The 12,872-nt window shown below is 50.0% G+C and overlaps 1 protein-coding gene across 4 annotated transcripts in view; it reads right to left on the minus strand.

Annotated features, from left to right (window-relative positions):
• Positions 1-12,872, minus strand: part of LOC147110262 (interleukin-21 receptor-like) — a 177,429-nt gene that overhangs the window by 102,770 nt on the left and 61,787 nt on the right. For 2 of the 4 annotated variants that reach the window (XM_086000046.1, XM_086000048.1), the window contains exon 2: positions 3,737-3,819. The exons of 1 other annotated variant lie outside the window; for it this stretch is intronic. In XM_086000046.1, coding sequence (XP_085856172.1) covers positions 3,737-3,806 — 70 coding nt within the window. In that variant the 5' untranslated portion in view covers positions 3,807-3,819. Of the gene's footprint in view, positions 1-3,736; positions 3,820-11,198; positions 11,430-12,872 lie in introns of all 4 variants that reach the window. One more of the 4 variants, XM_086000047.1, reaches the window with a different exon arrangement.

Below are 12,872 nucleotides of genomic sequence, written 5' to 3' on the forward strand. Positions count from 1 at the left end.
GACAGGGTGATCAATACACAGATAGACAGAGTGATCAATACACAGATAGACAGAGTCATCAATACACAGATAGACAGAGCGATCAATACACAGCTAGACAGAATGATCAATACACAGATAGACAGAGCGATCAATACACAGATAGACAGAGTGATCAATGCACAGATAGACAGAGTGATCAATACACAGATAGACAGAGCGATCAATACACAGATAGACAGAGCGATCAATACACAGGTAGACAGAGTGATCTATACACAGATAGACAGAGCGATCAATACACAGATAGACAGACTGATTGATCGATGGACAGACAGAGTGATCAATACACAGATAGACAGATTGTTCGATACTCAGACTGATTGTTCGATTTATTGATGGACAGTCTGATCGACCGGTACACAGTTCGACAGAGCGAATGATATGTCGGTGAATAATTTTCAGGTTGGAGTCACTATAATTTTGGTTTGAAAAGTTGAGTCAGGTATATAAGTAGCCCTTAAACATGACGGAAAAGTTCTGACTCACCTCAGGCCTGGTACCAAGGTAGCAAATTAGGTCAGGTTTTAAAGGCTTGCTGGGTAAATGCACTGAGCTGTTGAGAGGAGGAGCCCCTGGTTTCTCACTCAGTTGGTGTTGAATTATCTGATCTTAGTAAGGTTCTAACTCAGTGTTCTGTGAGTAGGGAGGGGACTGATGGTTGCAGTTCCTGCTCCCTGATCATTCACTCCCACTGTAAAGTCGATATCAGGCCAGGACAGGAGTGAGCTTGGCGGTTAAGATGTCCCAAGCCAGCCAACCTTTAGCAGCTGGGCTTCCACAGGTTGCTCTAGAGGGCTGTCACTATTGAGGACCACAACTCGACATAAATCAACAGCTACAGGGGAGATGTGGAGCAAAATGGAAGAGGAGAGAAGAGGAAAAAATGGGAAAGGAACAGGTAGGCCGACCAACGGCCAATTCCGATGAATTATACAGGATTACACAGGATTACACCGGATATACGGCACAGAAACAGGCCGTTCGGCCCAACCAGTCCATGCCGGTGTTTATACTCCACACGAGCCTCCTCCCGTCTTTCCTCATCTAAATCTATCAGCGTAACCCTCTATTCCCTTCTCCCTCAGATGCTTGTCCAGCCTCCCCTTAAATAATCGATACTATTCGCCTCAACCACTCCCTGTGGCAGCGAGTTCCACATTCTCACCACTCTCTGGGTAAAGAAGTTTCTCCTGAATTCCCCATTGGATTTCTTGGTGACTATCTTATATTGATGGCCTCTAGTTTTGCTCTTCCCCACAAGTGGAAACATTCTCTCTGTATCCACTCTATCAAAACCTTTCATAATTTTAAAGACCTCTATTAGGTCACCTCTCAGCCTTTTTACAAGAGAAAAGAGACCCAGCCTGTTCATCCTTTCCTGATATGTATACCCTCGCATTTCTGGTATCATCCTTGTAAATCTTCTCTGAACCCTTTCCAGTGCCTCTATATCCTTTTTATAATATGGAGACCAGAACTGTACGCAGTGCTCCAAGTGTGGTCTAACCAAGGTTCGATACAGGTTTAGCATAACTTCAATACTTTTCAATTCTATCCCTCTAGAAATAAACCCTAGTGCTTGGTTTGCTTTTTTTATGCTTTTCTGTTAACTTGTGTCGATACTTTTAGTGATTTGTCTATTTGTACTCCGAGATCCCTTTGCTCCTCGACCCCATTTAGATTCTTATTTTCCAAGTAATATGTGACCTCCCTATTTTTCTTACCAAATGTAATACCTCACATTTATCGGTGTTGAATTTCATTTGCCAATTATATGCCCATTCTGCAAGTTTATTAATGTCTTCTTGTAATTTGTTGCAGTCCTCCTCAGTATTGGCTATCCGCCCCTATTTGGTGTTGTCTGCAAATTTAAAAATTGTGTTTTTGATTCTGGAGTCTAAATCGTTAATATAAATTGTGAACAGCAGTGGTCCCAGCACTGATCCTTGTGGAACACCACTACCCACCTCCTGCCCCTGTGAATAGCTACCCTCTACTCCCACTCTCTGCTTTCTGTCTTGAAGCCAGCCCACAATCCATTCTGCTACTTGTCCCCTGACTCCGCATTCAAAAAATTCAGTGAGGTTGGTCAAGCAAGACTTCCCCTTTTGAAATCCATGCTGACTATTCATTACTATATTTTTGGTTTCTAGATGTTGTTCTATTTTCTTCTTTAGTAGGGATTCCATTACTTTTCCTACCGCATCTATCCGACAATGTGGAAAACTGCCCAGGTATGTCCTGTCCACAAAAAGCAGAACAAATCCAACCCGGCCAATTGCCGCCCCATCAGTCTACTCTCAATCATCAGCAAAGTGATGGACGGTGTCATCGACACTGCTATCAAGCGGCACTTACTCACCAATAACCTGCTCACTGATGCCCAGTTTTGGTTCCGCCAAGACCACTCGGCTCCCGACCTCATTACAGCCTTGGTCCAAACATGAACAAAAGAGCTGAATTCCAGAGGTGAGAGTGACTGCCCTTGACATCAAGGCAGCATTTGACCAAGTGTGGCAGCGAGCAGCCCTAGTAAAACTGGGAATCGGGGGGAAAAGGAAAATGCTTCACTGGCTGGAGTCATGCCTAGCAAAAAGGAAGATGGTTGTGGTGGTTGGAGGTCAATGATCTCAACCCCAGGACATCGCTGCAGGAGTTCCTCAGGGCAGTGTCCTAGGCCCAACCATCTTCAGCTGCTTCATCAATGACCTTCCCTCCAACATAAGGTCAGAAATGGGGATGTTCGCTGATGACTGCACAGTGTTCATTGCCATTCGCAACACCCCAGATAATAATGCAGTCTATGCCCGTATGCAACAAGACCTGGACGACATTAAGACTTGGGCTGATAAGCGGCAGGTAACATTCACGCCACACAAGTGCCAGGCAATGACTATCTCCAACAAGCGAGAGTCTAACCACTGCCCCTTGACATTCAACAGCATTACCATGGCCGAATCCCCCACCATCAACACCCTGGGGGTTACCATTAACTAGAAACTTAACTGGACCAGCCACATAAATACTGTGGCAATAAGAGCAGGTCAGAGGCTGGGAATTCTGTGGCGAGTGTCTCACCTCCTCACTCCCCAAAGCCTTTCCACCATCTACAAGGCACAAGTCAGGAGTGTGATGGAATACTCTCCACTTGCCTGGATGAGTGCAGCTCCAACAACACTCAAGAAGCTCGACACCATCCAGGACAAAGCAGCCCGCTTGATTGGCACCCCATCCACCACCTTAAACATTCACTCCCTCCACCACTGGCGCACTGTGGCTGCAGTGTGCACCATCTACAAGATGCACTGCAGCAACTCGCCAAGGCTTCTTCGACAGCACCTCCCAAACCCACGACCTCTTCCACCTAGAAGGACAAGGGCAGCAGGCGCATGGGAACACCACCACCTCCAACTTCCCCTCCAAGTCACACACCATCCTGACGTAGAAGTATATCGTCGATCCTTCATCGTCGCTGGGTCAAAATCCTGGAACTCCCTCCCCAACAGCACTGTGGGAGCACCTTCACCACACGGACTGCAGCGGTTCAAGAAGGCGGCTCACCACCACCTTCTCGAGGGTAACTAGGGATGGGCAATAAATGCCGGCCTTGCCCGCAACGTCGACATCCCGAGATTGAATAAAATAAACCGATGTTAAGCTGACTGGCCGATAGTTCCCTGAAGATGAAACTCACATGGCCCCTGAGCTTTGACAGTGAAACACAGCAATGGGAGGAGGATTAGTCTGGTTCTGAGGCTTGCCATGGAAAACCGAAATCTGTGGAACAAAATGAAGAGTTATAAATATAGAGGGAGATTTACTCTGTATCTAACCCGTGCTGTACCTGCCCTGGGAGTGTTTGATGGGACAGTGTAGAGCGAGCTTTACTCTGTATCTAACCCGTGCTGTACCTGTCCTGGGAGTGTTTGATGGGACAGTGTAGAGGGAGCTTTACTCTGTATCTAACCCGTGCTGTACCTGCCCTGGGAGTGTTTGATGGGACAGTGTAGAGGGAGCTTTACTCTGTATCTAACCCGTGCTGTACCTGCCCTGGGAGTGTTTGATGGGACAGTGTAGAGGGAGCTTTACTCTGTATCTAACCCGTGCTGTACCTGCCCTGGGAGTGTTTGATGGGACAGTGTAGAGGGAGCTTTACTCTGTATCTAACCCGTGCTGTACATGCCCTGGGAGTGTTTGATGGGACAGTGTAGAGCGAGCTTTACTCTGTATCGAACCCGTGCTGTACCTGCCCTGGGAGTGTTTGATGGGACAGTGTAGAGGGAGCTTTACTCTGTATCTAACCCGTGCTGTACCTGCCCTGGGAGTGTTTGATGGGACAGTGTAGAGGGAACTTTACTCTGTATCTAACCCGTGCTGTACCTGCCCTGGGAGTGTTTGATGGGACAGTGTAGAGGGAGCTTTACTCTGTATCTAACCCGTGCTGTACCTGCCCTGGGAGTGTTTGATGGGACAGTGTAGAGCGAGCTTTACTCTGTATCTAACCCGTGCTGTACCTGCCCTGGGAGTGTTTGATGGGACAGTGTCGAGGGAGGTTTACTCTGTATCTAACCCGTGCTGTACCTGCCCTGGGAGTGTTTGATGGGACAGTGTAGAGGGAGCTTTACTCTGTATCTAACCCGTGCTGTACCTGCCCTGGGAGTGTTTGATGGGACAGTGTAGAGGGAGCTTTACTCTGTATCTAACCCGTGCTGTACCTGCCCTGGGGGTGTTTGATGGGACAGTGTAGAGTGAGCTTCACTCTGTATCTAACCCGTGCTGTACCTGCCCTGGGAGTGTTTGATGGGACAGTGTAGCGGGAGATTTACTCTGTATCTAACCCGTACTGTACCTGCCCTGGGAGTGTTTGATGGGACAGTGTAGAGGGAGCTTTACTCTGTATCTAAGCCGTGCTGTAGCAGCCCTGGGAGTGTTTGATGGGACAGTGTAGAGGGTGCTTTACTCTGTATCGGACCCGTGCTGTACCTGCCCCGGGAGTGTTTGATGGGACAGTGCAGAGGGAGCTTTACTCTGTATCTAACCCATGCTGTACCTGCCCTGGGAGTGTTTGATGGGACAGTGTAGAGGGAGCTTTACTCTGTATCTAACCCGTGCTGAACCTGCCCTGGGAGTGTTTGATGGGACAGTGTAGAGGGAGCTTTACTCTGTATCTAACCCATGCAGTACCAGCCCTGGGAGTGTTTGATGGGACAGTGTAGAGGGAGCTTTACTCTGTATCTAACCCGTGCTGTACCTGCCCTGGGAGCGTTTGATGGGACAGTGTAGAGGGAGCTTTACTCTGTATCTAACACGTTCTGTACCTGCCCTGGGAGTGTTTGATGGGACAGTGTAGAGGGAGCTTTACTCTGTATCTAAGCCGTGCTGTAGCAGCCCTGGGAGTGTTTGATGGGACAGTGTAGAGGGTGCTTTACTCTGTATCGGACCCGTGCTGTACCTGCCCCGGGAGTGTTTGATGGGACAGTGCAGAGGGAGCTTTACTCTGTATCTAACCCATGCTGTACCTGCCCTGGGAGTGTTTGATGGGACAGTGTAGAGGGAGCTTTACTCTGTATCTAACCCGTGCTGAACCTGCCCTGGGAGTGTTTGATGGGACAGTGTAGAGGGAGCTTTACTCTGTATCTAACCCATGCAGTACCTGCCCTGGGAGTGTTTGATGGGACAGTGTAGAGGGAGCTTTACTCTGTATCTAACCCGTGCTGTACCTGCCCTGGGAGTGTTTGATGGGACAGTGTAGAGGGAGCTTTACTCTGTATCTAACCCGTGCTGTACCTGCCCTGGGAGTGTTTGATGGGACAGTGTAGAGGGAGCTTTACTCTGTATCTAACCCGTGCTGTACCTGCCCTGGGAGTGTTTGATGGGACAGTGTAGAGGGAGCTTTACTCTGTATCTAACCCGTGCTGTACCTGCCCTGGGAGTGTTTGATGGGAAAGTGTAGCGGGTGCTTTACTCTGTATCTGACCCGTGCTGTACCTGCCCCGGGAGTGTTTGATGGGACAGTGCACAGGGAGCTTAACTCTGTATCTAACCCATGCTGTACCTGCCCTGGGAGTGTTTGATGGGACAGTGTAGAGGGAGCTTTACTCTGTATCTAACCCGTGCTGTACCTGCCCTGGGAGTGTTTGATGGGACAGTGTAGAGGGAGCTTTACTCTGTATCTAACCCATGCTGTACCTGCCCTGGGAGTGTTTGATGGGACAGTGTAGAGGGAGCTTTACTCTGTATCTAACCCATGCAGTACCTGCCCTGGGAGTGTTTGATGGGACAGTGTAGAGGGAGCTTTACTCTGTATCTAACACGTGCTGTACCTGCCCTGGGAGTGTTTGATGGGACAGTGTAGAGGGAGCTTTACTCTGTATCTAACCCGTGCTGTACCTGCCCTGGGAGTGTTTGATGGGACAGTGTAGAGGGAGCTTTACTCTGTATCTAACCCGTGCTGTACCTGCCCTGGGAGTGTTTGATGGGACAGTGTAGAGGGAGCTTTACTCTGTATCTAATCCGTGCTGTACCTGCCCTGGGAGTGTTTGATGGGAAAGTGTAGCGGGTGCTTTACTCTGTATCTGACCCGTGCTGTACCTGCCCCGGGAGTGTTTGATGGGACAGTGTAGAGGGAGCTTTACTCTGTATCTAACCCGTGCTGTACCTGCCCTGGGAGTGTTTGATGGGACAGTGTAGAGGGAGCTTTACTCTGTATCTAACCCGTGCTGTACCTGCCCTGGGAGTGTTTGATGGGACAGTGTAGAGGGAGCTTTACTCTGTATCTAACCCGTGCTGTACCTGCCCTGGGAGTGTTTGATGGGAAAGTGTAGCGGGTGCTTTACTCTGTATCTGACCCGTGCTGTACCTGCCCCGGGAGTGTTTGATGGGACAGTGCACAGGGAGCTTAACTCTGTATCTAACCCATGCTGTACCTGCCCTGGGAGTGTTTGATGGGACAGTGTAGAGGGAGCTTTACTCTGTATCTAACCCGTGCTGTACCTGCCCTGGGAGTGTTTGATGGGACAGTGTAGAGGGAGCTTTACTCTGTATCTAACCCATGCTGTACCTGCCCTGGGAGTGTTTGACGGGACAGTGTAGAGGGAGCTTTACTCTGTATCTAACCCGTGCTGAACCTGCCCTGGGAGTGTTTGATGGGACAGTGTAGAGAGAGCTTTACTCTGTATCTAACCCGTGCTGAACCTGCCCTGGGAGTGTTTGATGGGACAGTGTAGAGGGAGCTTTACTCTGTATCTAACCCATGCTGTACCTGCCCTGGGAGTGTTTGATGGGACAGTGTAGAGGGAGCTTTACTCTGTATCTAGCCCGTGCTGTACCTGCCCTGGGAGTTTTTGATGGGACAGTGTAGAGAGAGCTTTACTCTGTATCTAACCAGTGCTGTACCTGCCCTGGGAGTGTTTGATGGGACAGTGTAGAGGGAGATTTACTCTGTATCTAACCCTGTGTTGTACCTGTCCTGGGAGTGTTTGATAGGGACAGTGTAGAGGGAGCTTTACTCTGTATCTAACCCGTGCTGAACCTGCCCTGGGAGTGTTTGATGGGACAGTGTAGAGGGAGCTTTACTCTGTATCTAACCCATGCAGTACCAGCCCTGGGAGTGTTTGATGGGACAGTGTAGAGGGAGCTTTACTCTGTATCTAACCCGTGCTGTACCTCCCCTGGGAGTGTTTGATGGGACAGTGTAGAGGGAGCTTTACTCTGTATCTAACACGTTCTGTACCTGCCCTGGGAGTGTTTGATGGGACAGTGTAGAGGGAGCTTTACTCTGTATCTAAGCCGTGCTGTAGCAGCCCTGGGAGTGTTTGATGGGACAGTGTAGAGGGTGCTTTACTCTGTATCGGACCCGTGCTGTACCTGCCCCGGGAGTGTTTGATGGGACAGTGCAGAGGGAGCTTTACTCTGTATCTAACCCATGCTGTACCTGCCCTGGGAGTGTTTGATGGGACAGTGTAGAGGGAGCTTTACTCTGTATCTAACCCGTGCTGAACCTGCCCTGGGAGTGTTTGATGGGACAGTGTAGAGGGAGCTTTACTCTGTATCTAACCCATGCAGTACCTGCCCTGGGAGTGTTTGATGGGACAGTGTAGAGGGAGCTTTACTCTGTATCTAACCCGTGCTGTACCTGCCCTGGGAGTGTTTGATGGGACAGTGTAGAGGGAGCTTTACTCTGTATCTAACCCGTGCTGTACCTGCCCTGGGAGTGTTTGATGGGACAGTGTAGAGGGAGCTTTACTCTGTATCTAACCCGTGCTGTACCTGCCCTGGGAGTGTTTGATGGGACAGTGTAGAGGGAGCTTTACTCTGTATCTAACCCGTGCTGTACCTGCCCTGGGAGTGTTTGATGGGAAAGTGTAGCGGGTGCTTTACTCTGTATCTGACCCGTGCTGTACCTGCCCCGGGAGTGTTTGATGGGACAGTGCACAGGGAGCTTAACTCTGTATCTAACCCATGCTGTACCTGCCCTGGGAGTGTTTGATGGGACAGTGTAGAGGGAGCTTTACTCTGTATCTAACCCGTGCTGTACCTGCCCTGGGAGTGTTTGATGGGACAGTGTAGAGGGAGCTTTACTCTGTATCTAACCCGTGCTCTACCTGCCCTGGGAGTGTTTGATGGGACAGTGTAGAGCGAGCTTTACTCTGTATCTAACCCGTGCTGAACCTGCCCTGGGAGTGTTTGATGGGACAGTGTAGAGGGAGCTTTACTCTGTATCTAACCCGTGCTGAACCTGCCCTGGGAGTGTTTGATGGGACAGTGTAGAGGGAGCTTTACTCTGTATCTAACCCATGCTGTACCTGCCCTGGGAGTGTTTGATGGGACAGTGTAGAGGGAGCTTTACTCTGTATCTAGCCCGTGCTGTACCTGCCCTGGGAGTTTTTGATGGGACAGTGTAGAGAGAGCTTTACTCTGTATCTAACCCGTGCTGTACCTGCCCTGGGAGTGTTTGATGGGACAGTGTAGAGGGAGCTTTACTCTGTATCTAACCCGTGCTGTACCTGCCCTGGGAGTGTTTGATGGGACAGTGTAGAGGGAGATTTACTCTGTATCTAACCCTGTGTTGTACCTGTCCTGGGAGTGTTTGATAGGGACAGTGTAGAGGGAGCTTTACTCTGTATCTAACCCGTGCTGTACCTGCTCTGGGAGTGTTTGATGGGGACAGTGTAGAGGGAGCTTTACTTTGTATCTAACCCGTGCTGTTCCTGCCCTGGGAGTGTTTGATGGGACAGTGTAGAGGGAGCTTTACCCTGTATCTAACCCGTGCTGTACGTGTCCTGGGAGTGTTTGATGGGACAGTGTAGAGGGAGCTTTACTCTGTATCTAACCCATGCTGTAACTGCCCTGGGAGTGTTTGATGGGGCAGTGTAGAGGGAGCTTTACTCTGTATCTAACCCGTGCTGTACCTGCCCCGGGGGTGTTCGATGGGACAGTGTAGAGGGAGCTTTACTCTGTATCTAACCCATGCTATACCTGCCCTGGGAGTGTTTGATGGGACAGTGTAGAGGGAGCTTTACTCTGTATCTAGCCTGTGCTGTACCTACCCTGGGAGTGTTTGATGGGACAGTGTAGAGGGAGCTTTACTCTGTATCTAACCCGTGCTGTACCTGCCCTGGGAGTGTTTGATGGGACAGTGTAGAGGGAGTTTTACTCTGTATGTAACGTGTGCTGTACCTGCCCTGGGAGTGTTTGATGGGACAGTGTAGAGGGAGCTTTACTCTGTATCTAACCCATGCTGTACCTGCCCTGGGAGTGTTTGATGGGACAGTGTAGTGGGAGCTGTACTCTGTACCTAACCTGTGCTGTTTCTGCCCTGGGAGGGTTTGATGGGACAGTGTAGTGGCAGCTTTACTCTGTATCTAACCCGTGCTGTAGCTGCCCTGGGAGTGTTTAATGGGACAGTGTAGCGGGAGCTTTACGCTGTATCTAACCCGTGCTGTGTCTGCCCTGGGAGTGTTTGATGGGACAGTGTAGAGGGAGCTTTATGCTGTATCTAACCCGTGCTGTAGCTGCCCTGGGAGTGTTTGATGGGACAGTGTAGAGGGAGCTTTACTCTGTATCTAACCTGTGCTGTACTTGCCCTGGGAGTGTTTGATGGGACAGTGCAGAGGGAGCTTTACTCTGTATCTAACCCATGCTGTACCTGCCCTGGGAGTGTTTGATGGGACAGTGTAGAGCCATCTTTACTCTGTAACTAACAAGTGCTGTACCTGCCCTGGGAGTGTTTGATGGGACAGTGTAGAGGGAGCTTTATTCTCTAAGCCGTACTGTACCTGCCCTGGGAATGTTTGATGGGGACAGTTTATAAGGAACTTTACTCTGTATCTAACCCGTTCTGTACCTGCCTAGGAATGTTTGATGGGAAAGTGTAGAGGGAGGTTTACTCTGTATCTAACCCATGCTGTACCTGCCCTGGGAGTGTTTGATGGGACAGTGTAGAGGGAGCTTTACTCTGTATCTAACCCGTGCTGTACCTGCCCTGGGAGTGTTCGATGGGACAGTGTAGAGGGAGCTTTACTCTGTATCTAACCCGTGCTGTACCTGCCCTGGGAGTATTTGATGGGACAGTGTAGAGGGAGCTTTACTCTGTATCTAACCCGTGCTGTACCTGCCCTGGGAGTGTTTGATGTGACACTGTAGAGGGAGATTTACTCTGTATCTAACCCGTGCTGTACCTGCCCTGGGAGTGTTTGATGGGACAGTGCAGAGGGAGCATTACTCTGTATCTAACCTGTAACTACCTGATCTGTAATTGTTTGATGGGACAGTGTAGAGGGAGCTTTACTCTGTATCTAACCTGTATCTACCTGATCTGGGAGTGTTCGGTGTTGACAGCAGAGTGGAAAACATTCACCTTAATTTGCAAAATTTGCCCCATACCCTGAACAGTGATACTGAGCCCTGGTTTGATCTTATCTTGGAAGTGCATGAGCTCTGAAACCAAAGTGATTGTGATCGATAAGAGTGCATGGAATTACTAAATCTGATTCATCATTATCTGGTGTGAGCCTCAGAACCGAGCTGCTGCTGCTAATTGTGATGTGTGAATAGTCTGCAGTGATCGGACTCTGCTAGTTTAATGCTCCGGTGAGGACAGCTCGGAGATCCAGCCTCTGACCGCGGCATCACATGGAATCCAGAAATTAAGTCACCTTCGTGACGCTCTTGGACTTTGGTAATAAGTTGAAGCTGCAGTTTTCACAAAAACATTTCTAAGAGTGTTAGTTGAGAACAGACGGTGCGGGACTGTTATCTGCACCGGTATATCTGTCACCTCCTTCAGCTCTGCTGAGGCAGATATTCTATCTGATTCAAGCACTGCAGCTTTGCTGTTGTGGGCATCGGACTCCTTCTACATTGAAGATGCTCTGAGTGCTGAGTTCCTGTAAGGGGAGGAAACAGATATAAATACAACCCACCCCCGACCTTCACCAATAAATACTGCTGAAATGTAACAATGATAATACACAGAATAAAACGCTCCATATTGTATAAAAGGGAACGATTCACTCCCATCTGGTACTGTACAGCCCGTGTGTGTCTCAGTGTCTCCTGTACATGTACAGCACACAGCGGGTAAAAGGGAACGATTCACTCCCGTCTGGTACTGTACGGCCCGTGTGTGTCTCAGTGTCTCCTGTACATGTACAGTACACAGCGGGTAAAAGGGAACGATTCACTCCCGTCTGGTACTGTACGGCCCGTGTGTGTCTCAGTGTCTCCTGTACATGTACAGTACACAGCGGGTAAAAGGGAACGATTCACTCCCGTCTGGTACTGTACGGCCCGTGTGTTTCTCAGTGTCTCCTGCACATCTACAGCACACAGCGGATAAAAGGGAACGATTCACTCCCGTCTGGTACCGTATGGCCCGTGTGTCTCTCAGTGTCTCTCGTACATGTACAGCACACAGCGGTTAAAAGGGAACGATTCACTCCTGTCTGGGACTGTACAGCCCGTGTGTGTCTCAGTGTCAGCTCCTGTACATGTACAGTATGTAGTGTATGTGCCTTTAAGTCAGAACTACTTTTACAGCTCCTGTATACTGTAGTACCGGCAGTGACCACACCGGTATATAAGCTTTGCGCATGCCTCTGTACCCCCAGTCTAGAGACTACCCTCCTCCAGTAAAGACCTGTTATTTGTTAATGTACAGCATCCGTGTGATTATTTAATAATAGCATATCCACTGAACCACGGATCCAACAGTGGCGACGAGTGTCGATTCGAATCTACCTGCAACATAAAAAAAAAATAGTCAAGGCCAGGAACACGGGCGTCGACCACGAGCAACCGCCCAGCAGTCAGGCAGAGATCCAACTTCGCAGGGGAGGCTGTGGAGAGCCGGGCTTGGTTCCCCAGCCACAATGAGCAGTAAGAGACCGACGACAGGTCCAGCACAGACCCTTCCCGAGCAGCGGCGGCTGGAGCCGACCGACGGCGGAGAGAAAGCCGAGCAGCGTCGACGGGGTAAGACAGAGGGTGAAGAGCGCAGGGCGCAGCCTGGGGTTGAACACCGAGCGGCGTCGAGAAAAATAAAACAAACCGGAGAGAGAGAGGGTAAGAAACAGCCGGGTTCTAGACTGAGCGGCGTCGAAAAATATAAAAAGAAGAAAGCGCAGAGCACAGCCAGTGCTCACGGGCTGAACAGGGTCCGCGGGGCGAAGCAAGGGGAGACGCCATTGAGCCGCGGAGAAGAAGGAAGAGCACGGGAGGCGCCATTGAGCCGCGGAGAAGAAGGAAGAGCGCGGGAGGCGCCATTTTTAGAAGCCGCAGCAGAGAAGAAGGGCGAGCGCGGGAAGGAAGGAAAGCGCGGGAGACGCCAT

Source organism: Somniosus microcephalus, chromosome 11, assembly GCF_052327205.1.
Source record: "Somniosus microcephalus isolate GS21.2 chromosome 11, FLI_Smic_1.0, whole genome shotgun sequence".
In the NCBI taxonomy this organism is placed as follows: Eukaryota; Metazoa; Chordata; class Chondrichthyes; order Squaliformes; family Somniosidae; genus Somniosus; species Somniosus microcephalus.